Source organism: Larus michahellis, chromosome 1 (assembly GCF_964199755.1).
Source record: "Larus michahellis chromosome 1, bLarMic1.1, whole genome shotgun sequence".
In the NCBI taxonomy this organism is placed as follows: Eukaryota; Metazoa; Chordata; class Aves; order Charadriiformes; family Laridae; genus Larus; species Larus michahellis.
This window is the reverse complement of record NC_133896.1, coordinates 164,076,456-164,089,399: the sequence shown is the minus strand read 5'-3', so window position 1 is coordinate 164,089,399 and position 12,944 is coordinate 164,076,456. Positions and strand designations below refer to the sequence as shown.

Here is a 12,944-nt window from a genome sequence, read left to right as displayed (position 1 = left end):
CCGCTCCCACCGCCCGCGGACGTTCCCCGCGTCGTTCCTCAGCTCCCGGGGAAGGCCGGTGGCGGTGGGGTAGGCCTGGGCAGGTGGCGGTGGCAGTGGCGGTGGGGAGGGCCGGGCCGGCTGCAGTGGGCGGCGGGCGCCGCGCTGTCATGGCAACAATGGGCCGGGCGAGGGGGGGGCACTACACCGGAAGCGAACGGCGCTGGGCCCGTCCCGTCCCGCCTCGTAGCGTGCGCCGGTCCCGCCCCCTCGCCTTCGTCAGACGGCTCCGCGCGGGGGTGACGTGTCGCGCGCGCGCGCGCGAGAAGCCGGAAGTGGCGGTCGCCGTCCGGGCCGGGAGGGGGGGAGACGGAGCCGCCGCCGACGGGCGAGAGAGGCGCCAGGGACCCTCCCCCCTCAGGCCGCTGCGCGCCCCCGCCCCGCCGTTCCTCCGCGCGCTCCCCCTCCCCCCCCCGCCCCGCCATGGTTCTGCGGAGGCTCCTCATCGCCGCGGCGCTGGTGGCCGCCGCGCACCCCCCCGCCGCCGCCTTCTACCTGCCGGGCCTGGCCCCCGTCAACTTCTGCGACGCTGACCAGGAGAAGCCCGAGTGCAAGGTGGGCCTGAGAGAGGGGGCAACTGGGGCGGACCCTGAGGGGGGAGACCCTGAGGTGGGGAACCGGGGCCTGCCGGGGCAGCGGCGGACCCTGAGGGGTCACCGGGCCCCGCCGCCCTGAGGGGAAGGGGGAAGGCCTCGGCGCCGCCCGCCGCTGCGTGGCCCGAGTTTTTATCCGTCTGCGGTGGAGTTTGTGGGGTGGGTTGTTCGTTGCTTTTTTTCCCGGAGGGTTTGATGGCTGCTTCCAACGTACCCCGGGGGCTGTCGCTGCAGGGACTTGGAGCGTGTGTCAATGCCCGTCGTCGGGGGTGAGCGGTCCTTCGCAGGGGAGGGAAGGGCTCTCGGCTCTTCCCGTAGGTTACGGTCACGGTGTGGAAGTGGGAAGCCCCCGCCGCTGGTCTCTCGGGCCCTTTTAAGTACTGTTTGGAAAGCTGCAGAAAGTGAGGATCGCAGTGACAGGTCGTGGCAGGGGTGTGTGTGTGGTTCTTGGCAGGAGCGAGCAGCTGGTGGCTGCAGGCAGATAGAAAATCAAGGCAAACCTTTCTCCCTGTGTCTTCCTGGTTGCAAGAATTGAAGCTTAAACTTATTTTCACGCCTATATGAGCAAAGTTTACGTAACTAAATTATATATCAGTGAGGACGTTGGCTGGTCGGGCATCTGTGCCTAAAATAGTCTTTGCTTTTGTGGGTGAGCTGTAGAAGTTCCTTGCTGCTGCTGTGATGGAAATTATGCCAGACTGTGCCTTGAGACTTGAATGAGAAAGTTCAAGATCAATTAACAGCTTTTATGATCCATTGCCTTATTGCTCTTGAAAGTGGCTGTCTCACACTTCATGATCTCTTGGCTTCTGTGTTACGTGAAACACTGGTCTATGATTCTTCAGATTTACAGTCTGTTGAAATTGCATGCTTTTGGTAAATACCTTGCGCTGACTTTATCCGTTTGCTGTCGTGAATCAGTAGAGCAAGTAATAAGCCCAGCGTGTGATGAAGGCATAGTTGCTATAAATGTCTTTTCCCTTCTTTCTTAAGTGTATTGTTCCATTCAGACCAGCCAGATTTTGCACCTAACACATAGCTGTGGATTTTTTCACTCTTGTTTCCCTGCCGCTTCTGTTGTAGTAGTAAAAAATTCTGTGGACGTTCTTTTATAGGATCATAGAAATGGTGTTTGGAAGCGACCTCAGGAAGTCACATAGCCCAGCCTTGTGCTTGAAGCACAACTGTTGCCAACACTAGATGGGTTCAGCTCTACCTTTTATTTAAGCAAACCTTGAGAACATCCAAGCGTGGAGCATCCATCACCTCCCTGGGTGACCTCTTACAGTGCTGCACTACTCTGTTAAGGAATTTTTTTTTTCTTCAAATACAGGCTAAGACTTTCAAGTTGCTGTTTGTAGTTTTCACAACATCCCTGAAAGCCATTGCTATGTTTGAATTATTGCTGTTTTAAGCCAGGATTGTGGCAGAAAGAGTATTTATTTTTTTAAAATCAAGTAAATGAGGTTGCCTACTGTCTTTTGTAACCAACCTGAGACACTTAACGGGGTGACCTTCCTCAGCTGTCTCTGTATTATTTTTTTTCCCCCTCATATAATATGTACAAAATGTTTTTCTCCTTATCCTGAGAATTTATCATTTTGTAAATGTGAAGTGAGGTGCTTAGGTAATGTGAATCTACCACCAATGCCTAGCTGAAGATTTTAGGATAACCTCAACAGGTGTATTATTGCAAAAATCTCTTTCTGAAATTAGCCACCTCTTACATTTCTCTACCTCACGCCAGCCAGCTTACGTACTAAGTGAGACACAGACATATGGAAAAGTCTAAATCACTCTTCACATCTAATTCTCTCCATATAGCCTGCAACTGAATGTAGTCTGGTCCCTGGTGAGGAGAAACAATATGTAATCAGATAATTGGTATATCATAATATATACGTAAGTGGGTAAAACTAAGCTTCCCTGGACAATCTTAACTTTTTACATGTTCTTGTGGAGCTCTTAAAATTGTCACTGTTGATTATAATATCAGTAAAAATATTGAGTCTTCCCCTGCCTTGAGGATTTAGATCCAGAGACCAGATCTCTAAATGTTAATATTTGTCTCTTAGAATCTTTGTGGATCTCCTGTCCTCTGTTGGTGGGATGGGATGTTGTTAGTGGGGCAAATAGCTAGCATCACAAGAATGATGAGACTTACGACTTTCTCCCTTTCTCCAGGCTATCTTGGGCTTGGGCAAACTCAGTTTGGCTACTTTTCTGGTTGGAATATCATCAGAAATGGAATGTGATTTGTGCAGACTTAAATAGTAACTCTTGCCCAAACATTAGGAATCCCTACTCAATTTAAAAAAATACTGATGGCTCCAAAGGGGACTTGGCATTGTATGGGAAATCATTTATCAAAGATGCTGATCTGCAGTAATGCATATACTTCTTATGGAAAACTGAAGCATTCAAGTAAATCGCCTTCTCCGATGAAAAATAGCTAATCTAAGGTGTTGGTTCTGTGACCAGCTGAGGCAATCTAATTCTTTGCTGCTGGAAGTGAGAGATTTCATTCTTGTCTTCCTCAGGGCAATGTGTTCCTGTCCTCTGCATCATCCCAGCTATGTTACCTGTTAAATCCTTTTTTGAGCTTATTAACATGGCAAGAAACTATCCAACTTTTTGCAAGACTAGTTATTTTGCTCTTAGTGAGTTGAAGCAGCTTACAGAATTATAACAAGTGTGCACTACCCAGAGGTAAGCAGCAGGTCTGCATGGCTTCGGGCAGAGGAAAGAGGAGTGGTAAGGTGTGTTTTCACTTAGTGAGTGAACCTAACAGCTCACAGCTGCCTACCTCTCATGGAATTGCATCCTGAATTGCACATGGACAACTACAGTGTATCAGTAGAACACAGTACCTGACTGAAGTATCTGAGCTACAGATGCATGTGAACAATTCCATCTTTTTTTTTTCCTACTTTTTTTTGTTCCCTTCCAGAATTTCTTGGGTTTGGCTAAACATGAGTGAATTTTCATAGGGAGGAAAAGCTCTCCTGTTGATTCATGGTGAGAAAATACGTGGCTTGCTCTTGAAAGGGGGAGGTCTTGTCCCTGAAAGCACTCACCTTCCTTTTGTTGTCTCCAGCTCTTGTCTGACTGCACAGTAAGTGCAAGTGAGTTCAACTTGCTATGCTGCTAAAAACTCCTCTTAAAAAAAAAATAATGGGGTAAGTCTTTTAGCCAGTTTAATTGCTTCACTGTGCAACCAGATAACTGCCAAAACCAGCACACGAGTTAAACAGTTGGAATGCATTGTATTGGGACTGTGGGATTAAAATAAGGGAAGGGATTTTGAGACTGAGGGAAGAGTGAGAGGCCTCTCCCTTTCCATAGCAGTGGGCTACCCCATCTGTAATTAACACGTATAGACCAAACTAGTCTGAAACCACAGCAGATTGAATTTCAGGTTCTTGCTCAAGAGTTGCTAGAGTTATTGATAACCTTTTATAAGAAGTAAACGTGGATATCCTTGCCTTCTCTTTGGAAAGGGCTGCTGTTCATACTTCAAATAGTGTATCAGTCTGAATACATTGTTTACATCCTCATAGTTCAGTTTTCAGTTGCTACCTAAACAAAATTGTGGACCAGCTTAATTGTAGGGAGAAGTACTGATCTCATCCATACTTCTATTCATGTTCTTTTAAGACTTCCATTACACAAAAGTTGTGGTGATGACTAATATGGCTCTATCACACTCGCACCTGTGATAATTGTATTATTTTTGTGCTTGATTTCTTGCTGCCTTGTAGTTTGTATGGTTATGTTAGCCTTAAAGTGGTTTTGTAATGTGGTTGCTGTTTTTGTGATGGTTAGATAGTGTTTTATGTATGCTCTCACAGATACAGTTCATTACACAAGGTTCTGTGTTTCAAGATGTAGAATTACACAAATCTTGTATTTTCGTCTTCCCTTTACCGTATTCACATAAACCTATTTTTATATATCTGTCAGAATTGATGAAGTGCTTTAATATAACTGCTTATTATCTCCACTTTTTCAGTCTGCAATCGAGCTGTTTGTGAACAGACTTGACTCTGTAGAGTCTGTCCTTCCCTACGAATATACTGCGTGAGTATATTATGCTGTTCGTATCAGATGAATTTAACTTATCTTAAAGTATTATCTGCCTCGTGCTACAACAGTTTGCCAGTGAGGAATGTCTATTATTTTGATAATGTAAGTTTACAAATACAGAATTTCCAACAAGCAGATGGGTGCACGCATTGCTTCTTTCTTCTTGGTTGTCTTTGCGCATACTTTAGAAGTAGTGCATGGATTCATAGGCCCTCATGGAGGTCGGAGCATTGCTTTAGAGTAACTAAAGGCTGAAATGTGTGTATGTATACATATAATATTTACTCTTTTGTGTTAGTTGTCATTTTGGAGATCAAAGTGTCGCTGCTGCCTTAAGTAGCCTATAGCCAGATGAGTTGAAGTGGTAACGAGGTGTGAATTTCCTATCAATTATCTTAATGAGGTGTTAAATGTTTTCTTGGTACACAGCTTGGGAGCAGCACAAGACATATCAGTGCCTGGTACAACTATGTAAAGTTGTTGTGTCAGAGAATGTTTTGACTGTTAGTATTGAAGAAGTTAGGCACTAGTTATGTCTATGTTTTAATGAACACAAAGGTGATGTACTTGAAATGAGGTTTAAAAAAACTTGGAGTATGTTCTATTAAATGTATTGGTGAATAAAGCTGCAATAACCTGTTTAATAGTGCTTACTGCAAAGGAGCTGTCTATGTGTGTGTGTATTTTTTTTTTCTTTCATTATCCCCTTCCCTGTCCGCCTGTCGCAAGAATCTGGCCTGCATGCTTTTCTCTCAGGGCTGCCATGAAACTCTATGAGAAGGTTTAATTTCTAGCTAAAATTCCTGTGCAAATAAGAAACTTCTAATTATTTAAGGAAACTGTTATACTACCATGTTTAGTATAAACTGAGTTCTGAAATAGCTGAGGAAGAGATTTGATTGTTGGTGGGTTTGGGTTTTTTTTTTTTTTTTTTCAAAATGAGACTGTGATTTTCACACTTTGCTTTGCAGGTTCAAGGAAGAAACTGTTGTCTAGAAGGAATGCTATATGGTTCCTTTCCTTGTGATGAAGGTGTTGATTTGGGAGCACTGTTTGAAGTCTGATATTTGCAGCTGAGAATATTTGATTAACTTTTATATCTTTTCTCTGATTCAGGTTTGATTTTTGTCAAGCGGAAGGAAAGAAGCGTCCCTCTGAAAACCTTGGCCAAGTATTGTTTGGAGAGAGGATAGAACCGTCTCCTTACAGGGTTTGTTCTCTGACAAAGGGTGTTCAGTAATATGCATTTTCAAATGTAACCAAAGGAATGCTGTGGAGGTTGTCTTCTCTCTGGAACCTGCCAAAACCTGATTCTTGCTCCTCAGCTGTACCCTTGTTAGAGGGAATTGAGTACCCTTATTTCTTGGAACCAGATCTGAAAATATTGCAGCTGTAAAATGGAACAATTAGAAATGGTATTAGCCAGCTTGTCTTTTCTGGTGACTGAAGCTCTTGCCTTCTCCAAAACACGTAGTAGAAGAGAAAGTTATCAATTGAATCTGCCTGGAACAGCACTGCTGCTGTGAGGTCAAATGTGTTGTCTGGTAGATCATTACAGAAAACAGGTTTTAATCAGTAACAAGGAGCTCTTAGTGTAGGCCTCCTACAATGATCACAGGAGAATTTTATAGCACAGACTAATATAAAAACCTCCTCTGGAGGATTGATATACATTTTCTTGGTAATTTCTTTGGTGCTTTTATTGTATCAGTATAGGCAATTATAAATGTATAGGGGAAACTTGTTAAATAGTGAAATTACACAAAGTTTGTTACTACCTTTTTGTTCATATGTCTTTTGTTTTTCTTAGTTCACATTCAAAAATAAGGAGACATGTAAAACTGTTTGTACAAAAACATATGATACCACAAAGCCAGAAGATAAACAGAAATTAGACTTCTTGAAAAAAAGTATGCTACTGAATTATCAGCATCATTGGTAAGTTGATATCAAAATTCATAGATTGGCTAGTCTAGTATGTTGGTGATAATTTAATTTCATTTATTTTGTATTTGCAAGTTAATGCAGATTGAACACTAGGTATTTACGCTGAATCTTTTCCTCGAAAGCCTTTGCAGTCCCCTTCAGATGTTGTGTCCAGGAGATGGGATGAACATTTCTGAGAGAGTTTTATGCAAAGTTTGTTTCTCTTAAAGGATATGGAAGTAAAAGGTGGCCAATGAAAATTAATTAATGAAATAATTTTCAGGAGCACATAGACACTTAGTCCTTTCCTATTCTCTGAGTCCCTTGGTAACCATCTGAGTTGTCTTGGAGCATGATAGGGCTCTGTTTCGGCTTGGACATTGAAGTCCTCTTCTGATGGGCATTAAGGACAGGGCAAGTCTGAACTTGTATGCTGACTCTCATGCTGATTTTCAGTTTGGATGTAGCCATGCTCCACACCCACATCCAAGAGCTGTGAAATGTTTATCGGCAGGCTCCGTCTTGACATTTGAAATACCCAGCCATGCTATCGGTGTTTGTATAGTGCTTTGTGTGTTGGTGCGTTGTGCTAACAGCAAGGGTAGAAGGAACAACTTGGGCATGAAGTTGTCTGAGTTCCTGTGGCATGTCTTTGCAAGTAATACATGAGCGTAATTAACCCACGTGATTACAGATATGTGCTCCCTGCTTCATGGAAACAAATGTTTTGGTCTTTGTCTAATTAGATTAAAACTTTCTGGATGTATTAGTAAAAATGTCGGTGAAATGTTGAATGTTGTCAGTGTCGTTAAATGTTTTTCTGTAATGTCAGATTCCATTTCTTCAGTTTTGAAACAGCTACCTGTGCTGGAAAGGCAGTGAGTGCATTTCCTACTGCTCTTGGGAACCAATATGGAATATCCCTTTTTAGGGATAAACTATGGCTCACTCATGCTTCTGGGACCCTCTTGAAAATTAGCATAGGTGGAAGTTGATAGATAGCTCAGAAGGGTTCACAGGCAATAGCCATATGTTCATGTAGGTGAACCAGGAAGTAATAAAGAAACCCTGAAAGGTACAGCTAATTTTGCAGGGATTTGAAGTGTATATGCCTAATGCTGAAACAAGGAGAGCTTCAAACATGCTGGATTTGGTTATATTCCTATTAAATACTGCAATAATATTTACACCACTTGTAATTTCACTGATGCATGTTGGTCTGGCATAAAGCTTCAGTTTTAAAAGTTTGTATATGTTTTGGTGCATAAATGAAGAATAGTTTCCCAAGCCTATGATCCTGTCACTCTTTGTCAGAAATTAAATTTTTTTTCTAGGAAGGCCCAAAATTTAAGCTGACAGAAACTGAAACAGAACTGTGTAAAACTCATCACGTGGGAAAGTACTTTAGACAGGCTTTTTTTCCTCTTAGATTAAATTGTTTTACAAATATACTTAGTGTATTTAAGTATATTTTTTAGCCTGTACAGCTAACTTGGTAGGATTGTTCAGATTTTAGTAAGATGTAGTTCTGTTTTTCAGTGTGGAAACTTCCCTTTAAATTTAGGGTACTTCTTATACTCTTAGTTCTTTTAATAGCACTTCTACTTTTTTTTTTTTTGTTGGGCCCACTGTCCTAAAACTCTAGAACCAGTGGCATGAAGACTCCCTGTTTATGTCTGTATGGTAATGGTAGTTCTCCTCAGTCACAGCTTCACGAAGTGGAAGTGGCTGGATTTCTGTGATGAATGATGCGTGGTCCAGGAGTATGGTACAGGGGTATGTTGTACGAGGATCAGCAAGGTAGCATAAGTGAGGATTTAATAGAGGCTTATTATCCAGCTTCAATTTGTCATAAAATTCCTGGGGAGCACAGATGGTGCAAAGTACTTTTAAGGTTTTAAAAGCCACTTAATAAGATTAGGAATTGACATACTGAATTGGACTCAACAGCTATACTGATATCTTGGCTGACAATGTTCATCACCAGATGTTCTTGAGCGACATATAAGAACACTGTTGTATAGCATATTTGCCACACATGTATAATCTCTTAGAGTCATTTTAAACTTGAAGATTAACTGTGAAAAATGATTTGCTGCTTAAACTATCAATTTGTTCCAGCATTGCTGCTTGAGGGCAGCTCAGTATGTCTTTGCTGCAGAAGATGCAAGGGAAAGCCTTTAGCCCAACCACACTGATTTCCAATAGGTTTACCTGGTTTCGATTAGCAAATTAAAATACTAACAAAACCAAGAGGTATCTCTAGCATCTGTTATGGAGGTCAAATTCCAAATAATGTCCAAGTGTAATGAATCTGCATCTGGAATAGCTCCTGATTAGCAACTTAATTGTACTCCATAGTAGCATGGGGAAGTGAGTAGGATTTGGTTGGTGCTGCTGCTGCTTTGCAACTGTGATAGTCTTTGGAATCTCCTGAAAACCTGGGAACTGCATTTCTGGAGGGCCTGTCTTCACCTCTTCCACTGTGTCAATATGAGCCAAGAACATTGCTACTCATTTCTGCCTGGTAGCTAATGGTAGGGATGATGCAGATCTCTGTTGTGTGAACAAAGGCGGCATGTACTGCTATTTTTACCCCCATCTGTTGATGTGCTTTAAAAAATAGTGCTACTTTAGAGACTGTTACAGTATGTAACAGACTAAATAATGCTTTGTTTTTGTGGCCTGAAGTCATAATTCCCATGTTTAATTAGGTATTTCAAAGTACCTAATGAGGTATTATCAGGTATCTGTTAACATTAATAGCCTAGTGGTTATAATGATGAGACATTTAATTGTAAAGGGTATTCAGTAGCTTGATAAGTTTTACCAAAAATGTGTGGTGTTAACTTTCAGTGGGATGTCCTTTTTTTGGTCTAGTGATGCACAAAAAGTGGCAGTTGTCTCATCTGTTTTGTGTGAAGTTTATTAATAGACCTTTAAAAACATAGTTTGGAGCAATTAATGTTGCCCTAAGGGCAGATACTGGATTTTAAGTCTTCTTCAAATGACTTTCTTTTGGGATTTATCTTTCAGCTAGTTAAAACATAACATAAAGAAACATGTTTTGGGTTTTTTAGTAGTTCCTTTTACAGAGGTCACCATGTTGGGTATCTTTTTTATGTTTAAAAGTATATTTTTCCAGTTTGATATTTGTACTGCTTGTAGCATGTTGGATACTGTTTCTATCTTACTGTCTTATAATTTTCTGCAACTCCTCATGGCAGTGTGGGGTTCCTCCATAAATTTTTCATTGAAATTGAACTATAAACCTACTGGGCTCAGGTCTTCTAGGTAATATGAGTATAAATCTTTTGAGGCAATAATATAAAAGCAGCAGGTAGACAGTGGAGGGAGGTTTGGAAGTGATTACTTTCCTAAATATGTGGTGGCTTAAAATTTTTTGCTCGTGTAAACCATGGAGTTAAAATATGCCATGCTCTCAGGTCAGTGGTCAGGAATTCACTTAAATAGCTCCCTTCAAAAAAACTCTTGCACTTTAGCTTTAATGCAAAATAAAAGTTTAAAGATTTACAAGAAAAATGTATTTTGCAATGGAAGAGCAATGAGGAAGCTGGAGAATTAATAGTGTGTGTGTGTAAGCAAACTTTTTTGTGTTTTGTCTTAAACTTGAAATTATCAAGTGGATGATTTTGGCCATTTTTAAAGACAAAATAATGAAATGTTAAATTGTTATGACTTTGGAGTGGGAGAGATTTATGTATTGGGCTATATTTGTAAAGGGACTTCAGAACCAGTCCAGTAAATTGAATTTTTTGGTGGTCACAGAGTAAGCCTCCTATTTCCAAGCAACCTTCTGAAGAGATAGATTGATTTTTTTCATTTTTTTTTTTTTTGAAAAAGATAGTTTCAGTTGAAGAGCTACATGCTTGTATCTCACTGGGAAATTGTATTGGCAATCAGTGCAAGATCTGAGAGAAGTATTATACTTGTAGTTAATCTTCCAATAATGAATGTAGCAAAGTTAGATGAATATTAATCTGGTTTTGTTTCCATTATGCTGTATTTTGAAAAAAATTGTGAAATGTCGCTATGCCATTTACAGGATTGTGGACAACATGCCTGTGACCTGGTGTTACGATGTTGAAGATGGCCAGAGGTTCTGCAATCCTGGTTTTCCTATTGGCTGTTATATTACAGAAGATGGCCGTCCAAAAGATGCCTGTGTTATTAATGTATGTTTATGCAATTATTTTTTTTTAATATCCTCTTTTTACTAAGTTAAAGACTGGCATTTCTCCTATGTCATGTTTCTATGGTGAGTCCTCACTATCTTACAAACCCTTGTTGCCTAAATCTAGGTAAGTGTTTTGGTATCTCTGCAAGTACAACAATTTGTAAGCCTCATCTAAGCCTAAGAACGGTCTCTTCTCTTGCATAATACAGAAGGGCTCTAAAAGATGGAGAGATGAACTTGCATAGCATTTACTACATGTAAAGGGTGAAGGAGAAGAAAAGCATGTCATCCTTCATTGTTTAGAGAAGTCTAAAGATTTGAAGGCTTGGACTTTACATTTTTGTGGGATAGAAATGTTTTTGTGGAAGCAGGTTTGCATAGACACGTTTGTATCTCTGCGTGGAAATTAATACTTCTTGAAGGACTGCTTTCTGTAAAAACCTGTGGGCTAATGGAAGAAAGCAAAATATAAGATTACTGAGTGAACAAAGCTTCTCCTGTGAGAGACAGATCTATTGGATTGACTGGTGGAGGTACAAATAGATGCACTGTAAGCATTATAGAGATAAGAATGCAATAGAAAGTCCAGGATGTCTTTAGATTACCGCAGACCTTTTCCGTGGAGAGGTCACTGAAAACCTGGAATAGGTTTTTGGTTTTATCGAGATGGTTGGTTTTACTTAATGGATCTTACCAAAGACGACAGCTTCTGCAGTTTCTAATTTTGTTTCCTTGCCTCCATAATGAATTGGTTGCGGAGGCTCCATATGAATGAATGCATTTATTAGCAAATACGTAATCTGGCAATATTCTTTTATTATTGTTTAAATACTTGTTTTTAATAGAGGAAAATAACCTTTGAAGGAATAACTGAAGGGACTGTAGAGGAACACTTTGTTTATATAACTATTCTTATAATTAGGCTGCTTTTGTAGAAAGGGATGGGGATAGAACTGTGAAGAAGTACTAAATGAATTACATTAGACATGATGCTTGTGATCGAACAACATCTTTGACTGACTAAGTTCCAAGCTGATGTTTCCCTTCACCTGAGATTTGTATTCAGCATTCTTGGCTGCTGCTTGCAGTTCATCCCTATGCATCTTTGTTTTCAAATGTCAAGGTGCAATTATTTGCATTGTTTATCTTGGAAGGTTCTGTTTAATCTATGAAAAATATACACGTTATTTTAAAATAGGTGTTGTTCACGAAATGCTTCTAATATGAAAGTTACCTATTCAGTTTGCTGCTTCAATTAAATACAATGAGACATCTGGAGTTACTGAAATATTTTAAATATATTTATAAATACATTTTATATTTAAATACGTTTTTCTACTTTTCAACTGTAGTAAGACAGTTCTTAGCATTAACTTTTCTAGTTTGTCTTTTTAATGCAAGACTTTAATGCGAAGACTTGACTGTGTTTGTATTCCTAGAATCCCACATTCATCTTGTAGAAGTTCTTGACAGAAAAACTGTACGCAGTCTAAAATTCTGTTATGTAAGCCTCTGCCTAAGGCTTTTAGATGTCTTTATCTTTTTGGTTGTTTAACATAATCTTTTATCATTGCAGTCAGAATTTCATGAAAAAGATACTTTTTATATCTTCAACCACGTTGACATAAAAATATATTACCATGTTGTGGAAAATGGAGCTCTGGGAGCAAGACTAGTCGCTGCTAAACTTGAACCAAAAAGGTTAGTACTTGGAAGTAACTTGTCATCAAGCAGTGGTCTGTCCCAAGATATTTGCTTTGATCTGCGGACCTGTTGCTAGTCAGAAATGTTTTCAGATATGTGACCTGTAGATTAGTTATCGTTTTGATTGATGTAGTGTAATGTAGGACAGTCTAACGTAATTTTATTCTGAATTCTGCAGATCTTTGTGCTGTTTCATATTTGTGCCAAAAAAAAAAAGATAAAATAAAACCTGTTCGGTAAAGCAACCCTCATTTCCCTACTGGGGAACGTTTTGTCTTGTGACAGAATAGGCTACCAGCATCTGATGCAAAAGTAATCCGAGTGTAACATTTGATATCTTCAACAATCAGGATTTGAATGGCATGATTTCACAAATCTACTCATCAGTTGTTCTGGAG

At 40.3% G+C, this 12,944-nt stretch overlaps 1 protein-coding gene across 1 annotated transcript in view; it reads left to right on the top strand.

Annotated features, from left to right (window-relative positions):
* Positions 1-264: 264 nt before the first annotated feature.
* Positions 265-12,944, top strand: part of TM9SF2 (transmembrane 9 superfamily member 2) — a 28,600-nt gene continuing 15,920 nt past the window's right edge. The window contains exons 1-6 of the mRNA XM_074562287.1: positions 265-594; positions 4,645-4,712; positions 5,835-5,928; positions 6,529-6,656; positions 10,711-10,840; positions 12,419-12,543. Coding sequence (XP_074418388.1) covers positions 463-594; positions 4,645-4,712; positions 5,835-5,928; positions 6,529-6,656; positions 10,711-10,840; positions 12,419-12,543 — 677 coding nt within the window. The 5' untranslated portion in view covers positions 265-462. The remainder of the gene's footprint in view (positions 595-4,644; positions 4,713-5,834; positions 5,929-6,528; positions 6,657-10,710; positions 10,841-12,418; positions 12,544-12,944) is intronic.